General features: G+C 46.3%; 1 protein-coding gene across 1 annotated transcript; it reads right to left on the bottom strand.

The window, feature by feature from the left end:
* Positions 1–11,400: 11,400 nt before the first annotated feature.
* LOC124665785 lies at positions 11,401–12,219 on the bottom strand. Its single transcript, XM_047203163.1, has one exon. It carries the CDS (start codon positions 12,046–12,048, stop codon positions 11,557–11,559), a length of 492 nt encoding a protein of 163 aa, XP_047059119.1. The 5' UTR covers positions 12,049–12,219; the 3' UTR covers positions 11,401–11,556.
* Between the last annotated feature and the right edge of the window lie 1,018 nt (positions 12,220–13,237).

The following is a 13,237-nucleotide window of genomic DNA, read 5'->3' as shown; positions in this document are numbered from 1 at the left end:
GAACGTACACATCGATCCACTCGAAATGCCTGCATTTCTTCAGGATCTGAAAACAATAACGGGAACCCTAAATCCCAAATTCGAGGGAATAGCAAGAAAATCGAGAGAAAACAGAGAAATTGGAGCGAGATCTAACCTTATCCCCTTCTCTATATGGCAAGCTCTCGCATGCAAGGAACTCACGTCCACGGTTGCCGTTCTCGTCCGTCTTATAGATCGACCGCTTCAGAGGCTCCTGGCGTGGGCAGTCAGGGCATCTTGTCAAAGGCACGGGTCCATACTGCGGCCATGAAGAACGGGAGGTCGAAGAGAAACTAGACATCACCCGCCTGCCGGAGAAGGGCTGCCGCTGGCGGAGAAGAAGAACAATGGGGCGCGGGGAAAGAAAGGGGAAACAATAGCACGGGCACGGGCGCGGGGCTGGCTCGGGCTCCCATTTTACAACGGTCACCTGGGTAAGCTGTGGGTCCGGCGCACTAACGAGGACAGGTTGTGGGTCCCACGATGATCTAGATAAGTGAAGACGTGTCCACTGCGGGGCACCAACAGCGGCCCCACTTGCCAGCACCAACCAACGTCAACTAAACGGAATCCTCCGTCCGAGCTCCTTCTGCGGGTTTCAAACAATGTCTTGGGGAAAACTGAGGAAAAACTAAGGGGCTGGGGAAAACTGAGCACAACTAAGGAGCCAGGGGCACGAAAATAGAAATCCCTATGTTGTAATGCTGACAAGGGTGCTCCCCAGGAATGCCCACCTTTAGGGGCTTAGGGTTGACGGAATCCTGCAGGCTGACACGAGACATCGGATACCAAACAGATAGGGAGAGAGACTTACCCAGGTTCGGGGCCCTCGATGAGGTAAAACCCACACTTCCTGCTTGTCTGATTTTGATTATTGAATATATCGGGTTACAATGGGGTAGCCGAAGGCTTAGGTTACGATCTTGTCGAGATGCTAAGGTTCTAAAGGTCATAGCTCTTGACTTGCGGTGAATCTATTTGATGTAATTGTGTCCCTCGACAGACCGTCTCCTGGCCCTTATATTGCAGGCCAGGTCTCGAGAGTTTTGTCCGGGTTCGACTAGGTTACAAAGAATTCTACTTCTAATCTTTCATTTTTTAACGTCTTCTTGCCTTGTTCGTCAAGAATTCTTCTTCGAGTGAATCTACTTCTCTGGAACCGACGTATCGACCCATCTTGGTTGCTGAGCAATCTTCATCGGCCCCTTGTTAGGCCGTAGGAGGTAGCATAATGTTGTTTACCCGAAGGGTAATGCCCACATCAGTAGACCCCGAGTGACTGGTCGAAGTAAAGCTTCGAGCAGGGACTAGAATTGTCTTCTGTCGAATGTACATAGCTGCCGAAAAGATTTGATCATTCCTTTCCATTTGAAAGCAAGTTTTTATCGGGTGCACGTCCAGCGCTCTCGATGGGAGTAGCCCCCGAGTCTAGGCATGGATGCTTGCAACCATGTGTAGATGATGTCCACGCGCGCTCTATTCTTGTAGACAATGTTGGGCCTCCAAGTGCAGAGGTTTGTAGAACAGCAACAAGTTTCCCTTAAGTGATCACCCAAGGTTTATCGAACTCAGGGAGGTAGAGGTCAAAGGTATCCCTCTCAAGCAACCCTGCAATTACGATACAAGAAGTCTCTTGTGTCTCCAACACACCCAATACACTTTGTCAAATGTATAGGTGCACTAGTTAGGCGAAGAGATAGTAAAATGCAAGTCATATGGATGAATATGAGTGGTAATAACAATCTGAAATAAATATGGAGCAAGTAGACATGCAGTAAAATAGTAAATAAACAGTGATTCGATTCTTGGAAACAAGGCCTAGGGATCATACTTTCACTAGTGGTCACTCTCAGCAATGATATCATAAAGGAATATAAATATAAGCACTTCACTATGCTACTCTGAAAGACTCTCCGGTTGGATAACGAACACTAATTCACCATGTAGGGATGCAAAAGCAAACCTTAAAAATGTATTCCCAAGTACTAATGAACACCCCATGTTGCACTTTGAGCATTCATAGGCGGTACTAACACACCATAATTTCATAGAGACATCCAACTCAAATCATAATTCAGTAAACAAGTATTCTGTGAAATATAGCCTAAGAGACCCACACGGTGCACACACTCCACCTTTACACATGTGCGACAAGGAGTCTCCGGGGATCACATAAGTAAAGTTCACTTGAATAGCATAACGACATCTAGATGCAAAGCTCATGATCACATAAAGATCACACCATGGAAGAGAGATAGACCACATAGCTACCGGTAGAGCCCTCAGCCCCGAGGAAGAACTACTCACTCCTCATCATGGGAGTCAGCAACGGCGATGGAGATGGCGGTGGAGTCGATGGAGATAGCTCCGGGGCAATTCCCTGTCCCGGCAGGGTGCCGGAACAGAGACTTCTGTCCCCCGGATCTTGTCTGCGACAGCGGCGGAGCTATGGAACTTTCATGGACAGAGGCTTGTATATTTAGGGTTTTTGTGTTGGGAGCTTTATATAGGCGGAAGGGCGAGGTCGGTGGAGGCCTGGTGGCCCTAGACCACCCCTAGGGCGGGCTAGGTCCAGGCCGCGCCTAGGGTAGGTTTGGCTAGCCTGTGGCCCCCTTCGTCTCTCCTCTGGACTTTGTATCCGCTCTGGCAAAAATAGGAACTTTGGCTTTTGTTTTGTCCAATTCCGAAAATATTTCTTATACAACTCTTCTGAAATATAAAAACAGCAGAAAACAGGAAACTAGCACTGTGGCATCTTGTCAATACGTTAGTGCCGGAAAATGTATAAAAGTGTCATGAAGTGTAAACAAAACATATACCAATTGGTGTAAAACAAGAGAGATCGGAGATGATAGATTCCCCTTGCAGAAATCCTCTTTTTCCCCGGAAACGGCGCAAGAAAAAGAGCTTGATGGTGCTTATCATAACGCCGACTTCACACTGTTCGGGAAACCCAAGAGGAAGGTATAAGGGAAAACCTTGGTTTCATCACACCTTCCTCTTGGGGTTCCCAACGAGATTGCCAACTTCCATGGCAGCACCATCAACGGGCGACGACGGAGAAGGGGAAGAGGGAGGGAGGCAAAAATTTGCGGGGCCGTCAAGGACCCCGAGGGACGGCAAGTAGGATAGGGGAGATCACCTAGCCGTGTTTCATTCAAAGTTGTCAAATATAATCAAATTTGAAGGAAAAACTTATAATTTGTATTATTAACATGTTTTGGGGTCTCATTTGGGGACGTGGTTGGAGAACATATGCGCCCCTAAAGCTGCACTACGCGACGGCCCCCAAACGATCGATCCGACACTTTATCCGGACTCGCTTTGGTGGATGCAGCTAGAGACGCTCTAACAGTGTTTTGAAGAAGATCCACAATATAAATCATACTTGCATGATGTAAGGTTTCGCTCATCGCGGCTTGAACCTGTGTAAAATAATGCTTGTCTCTGTGTGATTGTGAGATCCATCTCAATCGTTGATAGGGCTCATTGTGCTCTGTTCCCCTGCCGAACCAAAAGGGGAGTACCATTCCCCAGTGTCTGAATCCACAACTCATAACGGCTGAGGCTTGAAATTTTTTTAAGAGGGGCTGGTCAAAGAAGACAACTCACAGAAGGAAGAAAACCAAAAAAAAAATAGAGAAGAAGTTATAGCAAAATATATTTTTCATTGATATACCAAAATTCACTCAATAATTGATGATGACAAAAGGATATACAATTGCATATATTACCGAAAGGGAATAATCTAGACAATAGGAGATACAACAACTAACACTTCTCAATTAAAGTCCACCCAATGAGTTGCTTCATCGAAATAATAGCAATCTCCATTTCAATGTTATTAATTTCTTAGGAATCCTTTTTCCATTTTATTCAGAAAATGCACATTCAATAGTTGCGGTTGAGACCGGTAAAGTAAGAACTGGGTGAATCAATATGCGCATTAAAAAATAGTTACTACTTTCAGCAATGTTCAAACCAACTCGTATAGCAGCAAAGAACAATATATACGTATCAATCAAGTGATAATCATCATTTTTTTCCTTTTGCTACAAGTTGTTGACAAATCTCTGATATAGTTGTCAAATTCTGAAACTTCGGGTGTGCAAGTATACCATGCTCATAATGGTGCAATTGACATTTCAGAATTTCGCTTTCTCGTTCTTCGAAATCAGCGGGATATAATTTAGAAGATAGAGAACATAAATTATCACATCGATAATTATGACCTAAATGAGTTCTCGAGGTCCAAGGAAGTGCACATAATAAGAAGCTATATTGCTTGTTTGTTGAATCTTGTGCTTGTTGATCCACAACAACCATGAAAATATCACACCGATAATGGTGATCAACTGTACTCTCATCACCTGCATGAGAATTAATGAAATCCACATATAACTCACAAAAAGTCTGGCATTTTAACTCCATGTTTCGCACAAAATGAAAGCACATTATATTTGAGCTTGCTCCAACCATTATCTCTTAGCTTGTGAACCAACAATTTTGTAGTCTTCATGTCATCCATGGCATTCACAATATCTTGAGACTTTAGTTGTAAATTTTTGCATAACGTATATGTGATTCCCATAAATTCTTTCATGACATCCACAATAAATATAATTTAAAATACATCATCAACTTAACAACACCACTAGAATTTGCTCGTGCTGAAGGTGAAGTAGCCCAACCTTTAGACGTGGCAATGCTTTTAAGTACCAAAAATGTTGGTTGGTATAGCTTCAAAAGTCCGCTTTAAAGTTCCAACTTGATTAGCCCCACTTGCATTTCCCATACGAGTTAAGAACACACAATCCTTTCCATTGTTAAACTTCTTCCACTTCCTGAACCCTTCCGCTGTAAACTTATCAGACCCTTCCTTTTCAAGTGGCTTCTTGTAAAATAGAAAGCATGAAAAATAATAGACTGCATCTTTTATAGGGTAGTATTGTAACCATTGAAAGGTCTTAAACCAATGGTACTAAAACTTGCATGGATGATTTGCTGCATCATCAAGAGGATACTCATATTTGTGAAATTGATATGGCTCATGCTTCGTATATGCCAAACGAGCCCTTTCTTGATCATTGGGAAGATAGTCCGAAATTGTGCACCGAAGACCTGCATCCCTTTGCACTACCAAAACAACAGATTCAACATTGCTTTTCTGACCCAAAGGTGGAGGTGGTGTTGCTACTCTTGGTGTTAGTGGTGAAACTAAAATTTCTTCTTCAACACGTTGTGGTTATTATTCATTTAAATTAGGGCCAGCAACCAGATCATCAACATAATCATCAACAAGGTCAACATCTAGTTCTCTTCCCAAAATAAGAATGCATATTGTGCATTGCCACAGCCTTTCCTTTGTTTTTAACCATAATTCTCCTAGGAAGATAAAATTGAAAACCATCAGCTATGAATCATGTACTCAAATTCTAAATCTAAAAGGGAAATTGTGGATAAAATCATACAACTATACTGCAATAATTCCTACAAAACAAGTGCCAGATCTAAATTCTAACGTAGTGTTTGGATGCAATAAATTAGGATCTAGAATTAGGAAACTGGAATTTAGGCCTTCAATTCGGTTGTTTGGGAGCGAATAGAATTAGAGCCTGGAAACTGTGTCTAATTCCACCGCCCGCCCGCGCGTAGGCATTTTCTTCTGTTAAAGATTCGGAGGTCTCACCCTCCGTATTTGCGTGGAATTTGATTCCCGAACCGGTACGCTCAGCTCTCTCCCAAACAGGTCGCGATCCATCTACCAGAGCTCGAGCAGGTCGCCGTCCTCCTCCCTCCTCTCCCTACTCCGGCCTCCTCCCTCCTCTCTATTCTCTCCTCTCCGCAATCCGGCATACCCTCCGCCCTCCTTCCCTGCCAACTTGCAGCGCCGCCGTCCGCCGCCGTTACCCTGCCCAAACCCTAGGGTCGAGCTTGGGGTTGGGGAAAACGGCGCGAGATGCTCCCCTGGTGGCGCTCGCCCCGCCAGTCTCTTCTTGCCGTGGTGGCGCAGCTTCTCTCTCCGCGAGCACAGACGCGGCCGTCCGGCCGGCCGACCTCTCTCCGGCCCCTCTCCCGTGGTGGATTCCCCAGTAGCACACACGCGCATGCCGGCCAGATTATCCAGGATCGATCCCCTGGCACGCACGCGCACGTCGGCCGGATTGTCCAGTCCTGGATTCTCCACTAGCACACACGCGCACGCGGCGGATTGTCAAGTCCTGGATCGATTCCCTAGCATCTTGCTTTCTCTGTTATCTATTCTAGTGTCCACTCCTCTGTATATAATAAACGGTGCTTCCAGTTCTTACTTATTTCGTTTTTCTACAGGAATTAGCAATAGCTGAGTCCAAGTGAAGTTCCAACTGAATGTATATTCATATGTCTAGCTAACGTTTTGCTTCCATGAATTTTCTGTTCTGATACATATGATTTTTAATGTGTGTTGTCTTGCATAATGCCTAAATTTTTTACACATGTTTCAAATGAACTTTTATATATGAGAAAAATAATATATACATTCTAATACACACATGCTATTTTTTTACAAGTACATAAGATTATGTTGTCCAAACTCAAAAAAACATCAAATTCTATGGTTTGTACATCCAAACAGGAATTGGAATTGGGTACAACCTTTAATTCCAACACCAAATTCCAAGGACACCCAAACGACGGAATCAGAATTCGAAAGCAATTCATTTCCATCCTGAATTTGGAATTTTCAGACTAATTCAATTCCAGATTCAATTCACTGCATCCAAACAAAGCGTAAAGGAAATCAGAACATTAACCTCAACAGCCAAGATCAGAGTGGTTGAGCTGCTCCTTGTGGTCCACCGGCCTCGCTCAAACTAATGGCAAGCACGAACACCGATGACTAGAGGCGCCGAGGCGGAGCGACGGCGAAGATCTGAGAGCGCCGAGGCAAAGAGATGGGGGCGAGCCAGCAATGGGATGGGTAGGGGTCGAGTAGTAGACATGGGAAGGATGGTGGTGGGAGCAGCACAAAAATGCGAGGAGTCCACAGCTGCACGCTGCAGGCTTCGATCGGAAGCCTCATTTTTACAATCCCGTTATTTTTTTAGAGTAATAAACAAAGACGGAAGGACCAGAAGCCAGCATATTTTAGGGGGTAAAAAAATTGTTTGCATGTTGGGGGGGGGGGGCAGGGGTTGTTGTTCCCCCTACCTCTGCCGATGACGAGAATACAACTATGATAATAACATTATTATTCTTGCCTCTAGGAAATATTTCCAACACCCGAGTTCTCGTCATTAAGACTAGGGAGTGAACTTATGAGATGTAGATGATTCAATAAAGATCTCATGCACATTGTTCAATTGTCGGGTGTGTGTCGTGCTACTTCATTGCAACGCGTTGCTGCACTCGCAAGTGTTGCTACTCCTCTCAACTCCCCACATGTATGTGCCTCTTCTCACCACCGCGGCCATGAATTCCACACAATATAGCTTTGTGAGCTCCTCTATCAATTCTCTAAAACTCGTCTGTTTTCCCTCTGCCATGGCCCATGGGTGCATTAAATCAAGCCATATGTGCCACCTAACCGAGGGAGATGATGTGGTCCATCGGGTTTCCAAGGTGGACAAATTCTGTGATGGCGAGGCTTTGGCGAGCCTGATCCGGTTTGGCCGATGCTTTAAAAAATGTCAATCATTTTACAATCTTTTTTATGTTGCACATGTTTGCCTGTCGTGCTGCAAACTTGAGTGTGTTTCCTTGCAAAGACAAGAGCAAGATGTTGTGATCCTGCATGTTTTGTTGGTGTGCTACAAACATTGCCATATCCGATGTTGCATATGTGTGATGCGTTTTTATTGGGATTTGCTGCAAGTAGTGAATATTTATTGCTTTCCCATATATTTTCTACCGATTTGGTGTTCTCGAAATGTTGCAAAAAAAAATTTATACTTTTTATACAAAACAAAGAAGTGAGGTCACAATGTTGAAATGCAAGACAAATAATGCATCTTGTGGGTTTAGTGTTTGCTCCGCCCGCTGACACCCTCGCACTGGCCACATTGCTATAAAAAGTACAATCATCCTGAGATTTTGCACAGTAGGAGTACATCATTGCCTACACCAAGAATGTTTTTTGAATTTTTTGAAACTTCAAAATGTTGAATTCGAATTTTGTAAATAAAAAAGAGAGCCATGTAGCTCAGGCTACATTTGGACTTTCCGATAACACACTAGGCATGTTGTACCCTTTGATGATGCATCCAACCGACTCGCTTGACAAGTGACCTCTTGTTGTTGCGAGTACAGATCAACATTTACACGCTTGCACATCGAAGCAAGGTTCTTGCCTGGCCCTGGCTCATATTCTGAATATGTTTCTTGATTTGCGAAGAAAACACGAGTACTTCTGGCTCTGAACACAATATCAGAGTGCTCATTCGATGATGGTGGATCAAAGTCCTATTCCGGCTGTAGGCCGTCCATCTCGGTCTGGGAATCCATCGTCCTCTTTTCCTTTAGTAGTTGTCTCCTTTAATCCATGATCTTTCTCTTTTCCTTTTAATTTCAGGCGAGCTAGTACTCTGTATTAACTGGTCGACAGCTGCCCTCATCTACCGATATATGACTTTATTTAGGGTCTATTTGATTCGTAAAATTGTTTGATTTGTAAGATTCGTAGAAAGAGAAATAGGAGAATCGTTGGATTACAATGTCATGTCCAGTTAAATCTTATATGACTTGGAATGTACAATATTGTTTTTTAAGTAGCACAGAAAAATCAAAGAAATTGTAACATGATGTTTGGATGGATGAATTTTTTTCTACAAAACACAGTGCAGTATAATCGTATAAAAAATTCCTATGCATTCCCAAGAATTCAACCATATGAGTTAAATGGTGCACATACAAAAAAGTTTCTAACAATAAAATTCTATTAAATTTCGATCAAACAAGCCCTTAAACAACATAGCATGGAGCGCGTTGATCTCAAGTAGGAGGAGGACAACCTTCGCCGGTCCACCGCATGAAGATGGAGCGCATCAATCTCGAGTTGGAGGAGGCCACCGCCGCCATCCACCACGTGGAGACGGAGCGCGTCGATCTCGAGTAGGAGGAGGCCACCGTCCGCCGTGTGAAGGCGGAGCGCGCTGAGGTCAAGTTGGAGGAGGAAGCCATGGGTCGTTGTCAGCTGTCGTGCCCACAAGCCCCGATGAGGTATCATGGGGGTGAATTTTGGTAAAATTTGGGTTCCAGTAGTCCACCTTTAGGCCATAGCTAAATCTAGGTTTTTGTTTTGCGTGTTTGTAAATTTTGCGTCTGGAATCACATAGAATCGATAGATGAACTTGGATTTTTTTTCGATAAAGGAAATATATTAATATCATAAGATACCAATTACACCCAGCCCCTGCAACAACATAACACCCTAATGGCAATACGGATGCACACAACAAAAAGAAATAAAAGAAAACTAAGAAACAAAAGCCCCGTCATAGCATCCTAGGCTTAGAAACAGCAATACAACCACCACCAATACAACACCTGAAATACATAATTTCCAAAAAAATGACGCCTCCAAAAAGGAAACGGTGGCCGTCGTCGTCCGACCAAAGATCTTAGGTTTTCACCCTAAAGATAGTCCCCACTTTCAAAACAATGTCTCCAACAAGGTCATTGCCAGGCATAACCAGTTAAGGCCAGACCTTTGGTTTTCACCCTGAAAGGTAGGACTCTGAACTTCACCTCTGCTACTACCCACACTTCCATACCACTGCTGTGGATCCCGGGACATCAAGCAAGTCCCTCAATAATACAGAGACTTGAACCTCCCTTAGCTAGTCCTCCACTCCGGCCTTCATGTTATTCCCTTCATCTGACTGCATCATGGATCAAAATGTCTCTTGATGCCAACACAGACAAGAGCTTCGCGCCGCTCCCTCCAGAACCAATCGGCCGGATTAAAAGCATGGGTGCACACGACCGAATACCACCGTTCCAGCAAACTCCAGGCAAAAAAACAATGTTACATTTGCCGGCGGCGCCTTTCTGAACTCAACTCTCCTGCCAGATCGAGAAGAGCAAACCTCAAGCAAGTCTTCATCTTTGCCCAAGAGAGACCCTAGGACCGCCGCCTTTATTCAGGTCGGGCCCCCACGCCGGCGACCATCCCATCCTGGCCACAGATGCTGCCGGAGACACCAAGCGCAGATCGCGTTGTCCGGAGACACCGCACACGCCCTGGCCACCGTCGCATCCGAATGCCTGCCCTCCACCGGCGACAACAGTCGTCGCCGGCTTGCACGCCTCTCCACCTTGCCGCCAGGACGAGGTGACAGATCGAAAGACCCACCACCACCATCCGCAGGCCGACCATCTCCAGCGAAGAAGAGGGCCGCCTCCATCGTCGAACCCAAGGCTGCTGCCCCGGGCGACCTCGTGCCGCGGGAGAAGCCCAAGATCACCTCCACTCACCGGCGAGAGGCAGGGGGATATTGGCGCAGATCGAGGACCTGGTCGCTGCCCACCACCAGCCACCACTGCCAAGGTCTGGCCACCGCCGAAGATCGTGGACCTGGCTGCAGGAGGAGCCGACGGGAGGAGGGGGCGCAGTGCCAAGTGACAAGGTATCAACTTGTCAATGCCTACAGATTGTAGACTAGAGTTTTCGTAGGAAGTAGAGGGCAAGTAGATCTCGAGGGTTCAGTCAGAAAAGTACTCGACTGCTAGAAAACTAGGATTATGTTGACAATGAAATCGATCCTCTCTTCGTCCCTCGACTCCCCCTTATATAGAAGGTGGAGCCGAGGGTTTCGTATTACACAAGTTTACAGATTCCGGGAGACTCTTTGAGTTCGACCCGTAAAGTTACAAATCTCTTTATTCCTAATACAATTCTATCTTTCCATATCATCATCTAATTGGGCTTCCGAGCTTCGTATTCGACGACTCATGGGCCTTCAGGAAATCCCGGGTACTATCTTCGGCAGGCCCACTGGGGATGCCTATGTCACCAAGGTCTGGCCGCCGCCGCCCAGCACCATCCGCGTCCAACCAGCCTCAGCGTGGAGGAGAGATCCCAGCCGCCGCTCCCAGCGCGGCGCGAGGAAGGGCCGCCGCCACCATGCCCCGTGGACTTTGCCCGACGGCGCCACCGGCAGCGGCAGCGGGAGGTGGTTAGGGTTACGAGGGGGACGAGGTGTGTGCGGGATGAAGAGGTGCGTCCATCGTCGAACCCAAGGCTGCGCCCCGGGCGACCTCGTGCCGCGGGAGAAGCCCAAGATCACCTCCACGCACCGACGAGATGAACTCGGATGTGATCATCATAAAAATTCATACGAATTAGTTTTTTTGAATTTCTCAATTCCAAGCTTTCTAATTCCGCTGCATCCCATTGAGACTGTATTCGCGCTTATACAATTTCAAATTTAGCATATCTGCTGGAGTTGCTTTTACATCCTTATACGTAATAATTTGTTTATTAAAAACAGATCATAGCAAAGTAATACTCCAGCTTAAGAACTCTCCAAACTTCGTATGCCGATCGCCTCCTTATTACTTGGCCACGGCGGCCTCGCCGTCTGCCGCTGCAGCGGCGGTGGGCGCCTTGGCCTTGCCATCGTCCTCCTTCCCGAATGCTGAGACGGGGAAGGTCCTGCCGAGTCCTGTTGGAGTCTTGAAGGTGATCTTGGAGTGGTCATCCTTGTCGATGAACATGTCGCAGAGCGTGACCCAGATGAGCATCTCCTTGCTCTTGACCCCGGTCATGCGTTTCATCTTGCGGTCCTCGACGACGGCGGTCACCTCCGCCGCATAGGAGACCTGCCTCCCGATCTGCTTGAAGGTGTGCGTGAGCGCCTTCTTCTGGCGCAGCCAGACGAAGCCGGTGGCGCGGTTGTAGCCGACCTCCTCGATGTCGGCGAGCGGGAGCAGGCCCAGCGGCATGTTGGTCTCCGCCAGCAGCTCCACCGCCTTCTCCGCGCACAGCGCCGCGCCGTGGTACACCTCCGCGCCCTCACGGTTCTTCTCGATCGCCTGGGAACCCATCTCGGCGGATTGTCTAGCTAATGGAACTCTCGAAGCAAACTCAGATTCAACGATGGTTGGCTGGGGCTTGGTTTGGTCTTTGCGGGATCTGGTTGCTGCTGTTGTGGGATTTGGGGGGTGGGGGAGGGTAGGGTTTTATAGGGGGGAAGCTTTTCCGTTCCGGGGAGGGATACCGTGGCCGATCGAGCTGGGGAGGAAGACGGTTGGGAGAGGGGCTTTAAGGCGAGGGTTTATTGATGCTTCGGTCGCCGGTGGAGGTTGGGTCTTCCTGGGCCCGCCTTGGTCTCGGTCTCCGGCGAGCCGACGCACGACGACGCGGCGGCGTTGCGGTGGATGGGCTGCGCGATGTGTCCAGTCGTGTCGTGCAGGTTACGGTCGCTTTCCGGGCGTTTAATAACCGGGATTAACTGTGATAACCGTGCCAGCCTATTGAAACCATGGACACGGACGGGGTTAACTGTGTTAACCATGTCACTCGTGGTACGAGAATAGGGAGTTGGTTCGACCGCGCGGTTTGGTCGATTTTCTCTGTATTCATGTTTATGTGTTGGTTGATTTTTACTCTAATGGCCGCATGATATTGTACGTAGTCTTGGCATCACCGGTTAAGTTAAAATTATGAAAACTTCTCTGTTGGTATTTACAAGTTTCTGATTTGACATCTACAATATTTTTCTACAGCTTTCGTAAAAGGATATATTGTGTTTTGAAAGAAGAAACAGTTCGAAGATTTGCTAGTCTTTTTAGACTTTTGTAACTGCTAAAGACTGCTTATGTACATCTAGCATTTTATGTTGCTACTTTAAATACATATGGTATTGGTATTGACTTTCAAAAAAAAAACTTGGTTTGAGTACTTTTGTTCTTTTGCTGATCAAATAAACCTCTGATGATGTCTACGTAGAATGAGCGTAGAAATGAGGCCAGAGGTTAGAATGGATGTTAAATTCCTACGGAATTGAGATGTAAGAATGCAATCCACATAAATTTTGGAGAGATTATTCATGTAGATTCAAAGGTTTCCTTAGGAAAATACCCTATCTATTAGATTCCAAATCCTTGAAAGGGCCCTCAATTGTCCAACAAAAGAAACTGAGGTGGAGGTTAGGGTGGAAACCCTAGCAGCAGCCACCATCTGCCTTGTCCTCACCGTCTACGACCAGGAATCGACGGTTACCGCCTCCTCTGT

This window comes from Lolium rigidum, chromosome 6, assembly GCF_022539505.1.
Source record: "Lolium rigidum isolate FL_2022 chromosome 6, APGP_CSIRO_Lrig_0.1, whole genome shotgun sequence".
Lineage (NCBI taxonomy): Eukaryota > Viridiplantae > Streptophyta > Magnoliopsida > Poales > Poaceae > Lolium > Lolium rigidum.
This window is presented reverse-complemented; position numbering and strand designations above follow the sequence as displayed.

Coding starts and splice junctions, on each gene's coding strand:
- LOC124665785 (XM_047203163.1), bottom strand. CDS start 12,048: ATGGGTTCCCAGGCGATCGAGAAGAACCGTGAGGGCGCGGAGGTGTAC.